General features: G+C 36.4%; 2 protein-coding genes across 4 annotated transcripts; one reads left to right on the forward strand and one right to left on the reverse strand.

The window, feature by feature from the left end:
* Positions 1 to 4,835, forward strand: LOC106774123. 3 transcript variants are annotated; one of them, XM_022781396.1, is made up of 3 exons: positions 160 to 199; positions 349 to 438; positions 753 to 4,835. In XM_022781396.1, the coding sequence occupies exon 3, from the start codon at positions 794 to 796 to the stop codon at positions 4,586 to 4,588; it is 3,795 nt and encodes a 1,264-aa protein (XP_022637117.1). In that variant the 5' UTR covers positions 160 to 199; positions 349 to 438; positions 753 to 793; the 3' UTR covers positions 4,589 to 4,835. The 3 variants fall into 3 exon arrangements, with proteins under 3 accessions (XP_014516470.2, XP_022637117.1, XP_022637120.1); XM_014660984.2 differs by having other exon boundaries at positions 1 to 438; XM_022781399.1 differs by lacking the exons at positions 160 to 199; positions 349 to 438 and adding an exon at positions 623 to 672.
* Positions 4,836 to 5,083: 248 nt separating this feature from the next.
* LOC106764605 (universal stress protein A-like protein) lies at positions 5,084 to 7,590 on the reverse strand. The gene is made up of 4 exons (XM_014648889.2): positions 7,344 to 7,590; positions 6,176 to 6,297; positions 5,545 to 5,663; positions 5,084 to 5,427 (listed from the first exon to the last, which is right to left on the reverse strand). The coding sequence occupies exons 1-4, from the start codon at positions 7,519 to 7,521 to the stop codon at positions 5,319 to 5,321; spliced, it is 528 nt and encodes a 175-aa protein (XP_014504375.1). The 5' UTR covers positions 7,522 to 7,590; the 3' UTR covers positions 5,084 to 5,318.
* Between the last annotated feature and the right edge of the window lie 1,437 nt (positions 7,591 to 9,027).

Genomic DNA, 9,027 nt, shown 5'->3' on the forward strand with positions numbered 1-9,027 from the left:
CCTCACTCATTCCACCATCTGTAATATTTCGTTGAGTCTTGTGCAGCAATAATGAAAATCAACAGTACCAAGAAGTAAATAAAAAAAATTCCAATGAACTTAATCTGTCACCATCTCGAGAATCCTCGATATTTTCAAACACATTCCATAACTAGAAAATTTCCCTCTCTACTATACCTCTCTCACTCTGCTTAATAATGTAGCTTTCATTGCAGTACTAGTACTTTTTTTTTTTTTTAATTTCTTGATTATTTTTATTTCTTGAAGGATAAAGTTTCAATATTTTTTCAATATATGTATTTTTTCAAATTTATAATAATACCCCACAATTTCATTCTTCTTTCTCAGGTCAATACGGGGTATTAAGGATTCTTTCTGGTTGAGGGCACAAGTAAAAAGCATGCTACACTAACTAAACTACTCTTTTTCATTCTTCAGGTATTCTCTTCTCTTTATATTTATTATCCCTTCTTTTGATCGCATTAAAAAAAAATTACTACACTAAAAGGTTTTACTGTTTTTTTTTTTCTTTGTCTGTTCCTTTTGTTGTTTGGTAATAATTTATTGTTGTTTTTCTTTAGTGGGTGTTGTTCTTGCTTCTAAGTTCTAAATCCCCATTTTGAGTTATTTACATTCTTTCTTTCATTTCTTGTAACCTAAAGCCCTAGAAATGTGAGTGTGTAGAAATGTGGACGTGTGATGATTGCGGTTTTTTTTTTTATTAACATGTCTTTTGGTGTTCTTTTTTTCAGAGTAGGTTGATTTTTGTCGGGAAAAATTTGATCTTTTTCAAATGGGCACAGATGATAGCGACAGCATGGCACTGGGTTCATCTCCTGTGCAAGAAAGTGGGGGCGTGGTTCGAGGTTCAGAGCAGGCGAAGGAGGTTGGGGAAGGTGTTGGGGGTTTGAGAAGTGAGGAGGGGTGCGGTGGGGTTGCTGTGAATGGGGATGGGTTTTCTAGCATTGAAAACCAATGTTTGGGTGATGAAGGGGTTGTTAATGTTGTCAATAATAGTAATGTATTGGAGGCCAAGGTTTCGGTTGTGAGTGGAAACGATTGTCAAGTTTTGGCTGATTCTGAGGTGAATGGGATGTCCTCTTGGTTGGGAATGCAAGAAAGTGATATGAGCACTGTGTTTTCTAGTGATGGAACTGAGAAGCTGGACTATGATTATGCATCTGAGAAGATGGATTATATGTTTGCTTCTGAGATGGAAGATACTGCTGTTTTGAGTTTGGATGGATCGGTTGGGGATGGTGGAGAACATGGAAGTGATGGAGGCAGGAGTGGTGAGGAAGGAAAATATGAAGATTGTGATGTCGATAATGTCACTCTTGCTTCGGAGAGTAGAGTAGTAGAAGTAGCTGTTTTGAGTGGGGATAGTGTGGTAGGGGCTGGAGCTGAACGCACAGTAGATAGGAAGGAAGGTGAAGACTGTGATGTGAACATTGGGGGTATTGATACTAAGGGTAGAGGGGGGGCAGCTGCTGTCATGAGTGTGAATAGTTTGTTAGGAGTTGATGGTTGTGACAGAAGAGAAGAGGATATGAGCCAAGAGAAAGATAAAGACGATGATGGGAACGTTGTGGTTGGGTTTGATGGGCAAGGAAGAAGAGAAGAGGAAGGTAAAGATGAAGATTGTGATGGGAATGATGTGATTACTACTTCTGATAGTGGGCCAGCAGAAGCTGCTGTTTTGATTGTGGATAGGTCGGTAGGAGTTGGCAAGGAAGATGGAAGAGAAGATATGGGTGAAGGGGAAAGTGGAGATGGAGATGGAGACTGTGATGGGAATGTTGTGACTGTGACTTCTGATAGTAGGCTAGCAGAAGCTGCTGTTTCTGGTGTGGATATTTTTGGAGGACTTGGCAGGGAAGACAAAAGAGAAAAGGATGTCAGTGAAGAGGAAGGTGGAGACCAAGACCGTGATGGAAATGTTGTGACCATTACTTCTGGGAGTAGAGTATCAGAAGATGCTGATTTGAGTGTTGATAGTTTTGCAGGAATTGGAAGACAAGACAGAAGAGAAGAGAATACACGTGAAGAGGAAGGCAAAGACAAAGATTGTGATGGAGACATTGTTGCTGTTGCTTCTGAGAGTAAAGTTGCAGAAACTGCTGCTTTAAGGGTGGATAATTTGACAAATGTTGGTGGGGAAGATACATTAGGTGAAGACTGTGATGGGAATGTTGTGACTCTTGCTTCTCAGAGTGAAGTTGGAAAAGCTGCTGATTTTAGTGGGGATAGTGTGGTAGGTCTTGGTGCATATGACAAAACAGTGGAGGAGTGTGAAGGCAAAGGAAAGAAAGCAGAATGTGGTGGGAACATTGTGACTATTACTTCTGAGAATAGAGCAGAAGATGCGGCTGTTTTGAGTGTGGATGGTTCAAAAATGGTTGGTGTTGAGGAATCAAAAGACGGGGGAGGCAATGAAGAGGTAGAAAAAGACAAATATTGTTCTGAGAACATTGTGACTATAGAGGTTCCAATTGCAGAGACAAGTGAGAACATGGATGTAGACATGGAGGACTTGAGTGATGAAGAGTATGGTTTTGCTGTTGGTGATTTTGTTTGGGGTCAAGCTGATAGTAAACTTTGGTGGCCTGGCCGAATTTATGACCCATCTGATGCATCTGATGACGCATTGAAGCTGAAACAAAAGAACAGACTTCTGGTTACCTACTTTGGGCATGGAACCTTTGCATGGTGTCATCCATCACTGTTAAAGCGTTTTGAGGATAACTTTGATGATATGGTTAAACAGAGTAGCTGCATAGATTTTGCCAATGCTGTGCAAGAAGCTGCAAGTGAGGTCGGAAGGCTTCTGTCTATGAAGCTGAGTCGTTTAGTCGCTGACAAGAATATAGGTTCTGAATCTGAATCTACTGTCCTCTTTGTGAAAAATTCTGGAATCAAGGAAGGAGTTGTTGTGCCAGAAACTGGCATAGATAGACTTTTATATAGTCAGTTTGAGCCAGCAGAATTACTTTCTCATGTGAATCGAATTGCCCGAATTATTGATAGTGGTAGTAGTATTATGGAGCTTGAGATCTTAAAGGCTCGACTTTCTGCATATTATCTGTCAAAAGGGCATAAATTACCTGGTTTTATGGATACCCAGCTGGTGCCTGGAGTTGGAGATAGTCTAATGGATGAAACAGTTGTTGTGGAGAACAGTAAAAGTACTGTGGAAGCCCCGACCCAAGGACCATTTGATGAGCTGGGTCATTCTCCAGGGCTTTCAGGGAGCATATCGAACCATGTAAGAAAGCAGAAAAGCATTGCTGAAATTATGAGGGAGGACAAAGATGTTCATACAGCAAGTAGGGAGGTGGAAGCAATTGGCTCAAATGGTGGAAAGAAGAGAAAAGGCGGTGAGGATGGTATGGCATCTAAACCTGTTCAGAAGAAAAAAGAGTTGCTGCTTGTAGACACTGATGAAGACGTGTCAAGTGCTGAACATTCTGCCAAGGAAGACAGTGGTAGCATTGGCTCATGGCTGCGGTCAAAGGAGAAGAAAGAAGTTTTAGATGAAGGGAAGAGCGAAGAACGAAGCAGGAAGGGTAGTTTGTCTAGAGAAAGGAAGAAAAGTAAGTACTTGTCCCCTCCTTTCACTACTCCAATCAGGGGGCAAAGGGAGGAAAGTGTGGAAGCAGAATCCTTTACAGTATCCAGAAAAGTTAAAGCATCACAGACAAGTGCAGTGGCTGCTGTTCTGCAATATCCTCCAGTTTATATGGGGAGGTTTTTTGATAGCTCAAATTACCTAACTGAAGAAGATGATGGGAAAATAGTTATTGATCCAAAGAAAATTCAGGCTCCTGTGGAGGAAGTTCTGTTCCAAGTCCGTAATGCAGCCATTAGTCCTCAAATTCGTAGGGAAGGCACTTCTCTTGACCAATTTGTTGACTTCACTTTTGCCTTTAGAAGTTCATTATATTCTGAAGGATCTTTACTTGATGTGTACGAGAAGAATGAGCCTGGAAGGAAAAGAAAGAAGCCAGAATCTGAAGAAGATGGAATGTTACCATCAGTGAAACAAAAATCTGGGCCAAAGAAGAAAAGAAAGGAAACTGCTTCAGGTAAGAAGGGGGCTGATGAAAATGCTGAAGGTGCAGTTCTTGTTGTTTCATTTTGCCCAGGAACATCTACGCCTTCAAGATCTGACCTTATCTCAGTGTATAGTAAGTTTGGAGCTCTGAATGAAGCAGAAACAGATATGCTCTACAATGACTACACAGCTAGAGTTTCCTTCCTGAGAAGTTTTGAAGCTGAAAATGCCTTCAACCATTCTAAAAGCAATAACCCTTTTGGATCTTCTGATGTCACTTTTCAGCTCGAGTATGGACAAGATGGTGAAAGATCAAAGCACACGCCTTTGCTAGCAGCTACACCACCATCAGTTTCACTGTCACAGGGTGGTGAAGCATCCAGATTGATCTTTATCCAGAAGAAGCTTCAAGGTCTGACTTTGATTCTGGAAGCATCAGATGACAAATCTCCCGATTTGATGGCTAAACTACAGAGTGAGGTGAAGGCTCTACTGGAGGATGTCAACCAAATGGTTGAAGCTTCTCTGTTTTAGTCATTATTTAGCAATGATTAGGGTAGGTTTTGTGACAATATGCCCTTCTTTTTGGTTTTGTCGTTGTCTGAGGCCCCTTTTTGGGTTGACCTTGGCCTAGCTTTATTTGACATAAAGTTAGTTGGTATAGTTTGATGCGGGTCATGACATTTGGTATTAATTTTATGGACATCGACATCTTTAGACTTTTCATTCTCATGGTAGTAATAATCAAATAGCTTTTTCTTATAAAAAGGTTATTCTATTCCGATCTGATTATTTTCGTTTTAAATATATCTATGGTTCGACACTTTTTATGAAGTGTGTTGGTAATTGACAGAAAGCTTGGAATGTTCTGATGCAAAATTTTCATTAGATTGTCAAGCTTTATTTGAAACCTGAACATCTCAATCTATCTGTATCATATTTTAACAAATGGTTTGTAATAAAAAGTCGAGACACGTGAGGTGCGATGTTTACTTTTTTACTCAATCCATTGAAGAAAAAGATTATGGCTTTTGGTAAAATAATGCCTGCATCACATTTAAGAGCAATATAACAGCATCCAACTTACAGAGTTACAAACACTTATGAACACAGAAGATAAGAGGAACAAGGGCAAAGAAGCACCAAAAGTAGGATTTGATGCTGTTGTTCCCACTACTTAATCTTGAATGTTATTCAATTTTTTTTTTTCTTATAACCAAATACACATAGGTAATCTATCTTCAATGTCTGGTGTATCAAAATATCAGTCATCAACAGGGTCCTGGGGAGTTTCATCAGGTTTGCGTTTGATAGTAATCACAGGGCATTCAGCATGCTTCCAACAAAATTCACTCACAGTGCCAACAAAAACCCTGCAGAAAACGTTAAACATAATTCCTCAACAACACATCTCAAAGTAAATTAAATTCTAGGAACTTTAATGCACTTCAAATCTCAGTATTTCTAACAAATAAGCGATCGGGGCATACTTTTGAAAAGGACCAAGACCTCGGCTGCCCACAACCAGAAAATCTGGTCTTAGTCGTTTCACTTCATGACATATTACTTCTTTGGGATCACCCATCATTATCCATGCTTGGCAGACCACCTATGAATAGATCAACATTTAGCTTGCGGAGAAGAGTATTATAAATAGATCTAGTAAATAATCAATTTCATCCCTTAAGTTGTAATATCTTCCTCAAATTATCCATAAAGTAAAATAAACAACTCAAGTAATCCTAAAAGTACTAAAAATCATGATAAATATTGTTTGTTGAACCCTAAAATACAATTAAGGGACTAAAGTGATGAATGACATTCAATTCTTAGAGATTACTTAAAAAAAATTCAATACCATAGCAATTACTGAAGAAAAATAGTAATAATTCAAAGGCAAAATTGATAGTTTATTCTTTATCATGCACAACGTCACTGAACAAAATAAATTTACGTAATCTCTAATCAGATTTGATCAATTTTTAGGTCATCATATGTTCATGATTGGATGCCCGCCTAACATGTTTTACAGTGATAATTTGAAACCTATTTCACTTAGCATGTAATCTAGGAAAGGAGACAAGGACTAGAGCATGCGGGGGTTCAATAGAAAACCATTACCCCAATTTCGTGACACCTGTTGACAAAGTATTCCAGCAGATGAATCCCTCTAATTCTATCTCTCTGCTTCATGTTCCTAAAATCTTCAGGTGATGCGTAAATACTGTCTGTTTCATCAAAACCTAGCAAAAAAAAGAGAATAAGAAGAGCAACACCATCACATTACACGCTCCTTTCACTTCTCCCAGTACAAGAAAACATAAATGCTCACTTCGTTAGCCGCAAATTCAAAGAAAAATGATCAAACAAATCACAAAACACCACCAATTATCATCATAACGTTCTCAAACTCAAGTAAAATAAGGGCACGATCTTTTTCCTTTTACGCATAAAAAGGTTAGAGCTAGAAATCAACATTTGATGAATGAACATTTTTCCTTTTAATCTATCCCGCCCAAGAAATAATCACTCAGGTCAGGTAGAGTCATTATGTTTTCTTTTCCTGAATAATTAACATCCCTACATCCAACCCTCACATACTCAAGACTCCACATTGAAATCACTGATCAAACTAAAACAACCCTTTGGCTACATGGTGGTGTGATGTAACATCTATCTACAAAACTAAACATCTACTGAATTAACTAATTTCACAACTCAATTCGGAGAGTAAATTAAATTTCATAACATTTTTTTTTTTTCAAGTAACTGGTTCGGGGATTCCAAAGTCTTTGACAATGGCTAAGTTTCATAACATGTTCGATTACCCTAAAAAATTCGATCACACATAATTTTTTTTGTTGGAAATTTAGTTTCGTAGAACGAAAACTTGAGTTACCTTTTGCAAACTCAAGTTTCACCCAAACTTAAGTTCACAAATTTTAATCGAAACATACACTAAATCTACAACTAAATGATTTTATGTAAATGCTCACATGGTCGGTCCTAAGTTGAAGAATTGATTTTGAGTTAAAAACACTTTAATTAGGTTTCACATTCAAACAAGAACTTTTTGTATTGAGTTTCACTAATAACTTAAAATTAAAGATAATCTCACACTTAAAAATCAATCTCACTCAAAATCAAATTAGCAAAGGTTCAATTTCACCAATATTGGACCCACTCTAACAGAAATTCTAGCAATCACTTAAATCGAACCACCACTAACATAACAATCTTCACACAATCAGCAAAGAACAATTAAAAAATAGAGAGTTAGAGAGAGAACCATCTTCATCAGGAACTTGAACGTGAAGAAAGAAAAGGTTGAAAGCAGAAACGTTGCTACGAACAATCTTGTTGATGGTCCATTCGAAAGCACCTCTGCTGCTGATCGAAGGGTGAGGGTAACCCTTGATGCTCGACTCGTTCACCGCCACCATTACTCGAGTCACCTCGTCTCCCATCTCTGAGTCAACTCGCTTCAACTCACTTCAACTCGCTTCGCTCTCTCCTTCTACTTTGACCTCGCGCTTATATTGAACGACCACTGAGCGCCAGCGTGATTAACCACCCCTGCGTAGGGTAGTCAATTTCCACCTGAGTTTGCTAAACTACGCGTGGACCCCTACTTCAAAAACGGTGAGTCGTTTTCGTGTACGAATGATAGTGGGCCCTGAGCCCTGGGCCACGAGTCGTGCTGTCCTTTCTTTATTCCTGGGCCGGGGCCCGAAACATCGAGAACAGAGCAAAACGACAACTTTCACAAAATCACATGCAAAGAGTTAAAAGGACAAAACTTAAAGGTAAATTTTACATGTTTTTTCCTAAAATACCTCTTTTAATTTTTAAAACCTAAATTATTAATAATTATTCTTTATAAATTATTTCCACTTTTTATTTAAAAATTAAAACAGGATAAAAATAACCCCACGAAAATAGTTGCTACTATTTGAAAGAAAAATAACATATTCAACGGAAATATTTAAAATGTTTTCTTTGACAAAAGAATAAGTTTAACACGTTTACGTTAACTATCGTTATCATATCCACGTAACATAGTTTAATGAATGCATGTTGTATTATAATAATATAATACTTTGCGACTGATATAAAAGTGAAATTAATTATTTTAAGAATTTAATTAAAGTAACCTTGTTTAGGATATCATGTAGTCATAGTATTATATACAATAAAACTATGAGTTTATGATAGTTATTTTGAAAATTATATCCAAAATAATTTCTAGTCATGTGAAAAATGTGAAGTATTTATACTTGTTGTATTAATAGTTAAAACTTACATTCTTTTTACTTAATTTTTTTTATAAACACATCTAACAAATGCATCGCGTATTAATACTTTGTTTCCCTATTCTATTTATTAATTACAAAAACAGTTTCCTATAAAAATGAAAATTTTGATAATTGATTTCTTTAATTATAGAATTTTATTAAGTTAATTATCATACTATATAAATTAAAAATTACAAAAATTGATTATTTTATTGATAGATTTGATACAACTGTATACCTCTTGTTTTTTACTTTTATTACTAAAAATTAAGTATTTTTAAGAATTAAAAAAGTTAACGTTTCTATGAGAAAATGTGGGAAAGATTATTGTACTCCAAAATCTGTGCTGAAAGGAATCCAATGAAGTATTTATATTTCAAATTGTACTATGTTGATATTATTACTTTAGGAGGGTTTTTTTTTTTTTTTTTTTTTTTAATTTGGTGTTGAGATTTGATTAAAGATAAAATAAATTTATAATATAAAAGTAGAGGTAAATTTTATCTTAGAAACTTATATATTCCAGAATTGAGTTTAAAGTTTACTTATTAAATTTTGGTGTCATTATTTTTGTTACAAAAAGTTGTTTTTGTACTAAACCAAACTTTGTTTGATACTAAAATAGTGAAGTGTTTTATATTTTAGAAAAAGAAAAAATCATTAAAGTTTATTTAGAAG

Source organism: Vigna radiata, chromosome 1, assembly GCF_000741045.1.
Source record: "Vigna radiata var. radiata cultivar VC1973A chromosome 1, Vradiata_ver6, whole genome shotgun sequence".
Lineage (NCBI taxonomy): Eukaryota > Viridiplantae > Streptophyta > Magnoliopsida > Fabales > Fabaceae > Vigna > Vigna radiata.

Coding starts and splice junctions, on each gene's coding strand:
- LOC106774123 (XM_014660984.2), top strand. CDS start 794: ATGGGCACAGATGATAGCGACAGCATGGCACTGGGTTCATCTCCTGTG.
- LOC106764605 (XM_014648889.2), bottom strand. CDS start 7,521: ATGGGAGACGAGGTGACTCGAGTAATGGTGGCGGTGAACGAGTCGAGC. Junction 5,664..6,175: donor ACAGGTGTCACGAAATTGGG/GTAATGGTTTTC, acceptor ATCTATTCATAG/GTGGTCTGCCAAGCATGGAT. Junction 5,428..5,544: donor GGTCTTGGTCCTTTTCAAAA/GTATGCCCCGAT, acceptor CGTTTTCTGCAG/GGTTTTTGTTGGCACTGTGA.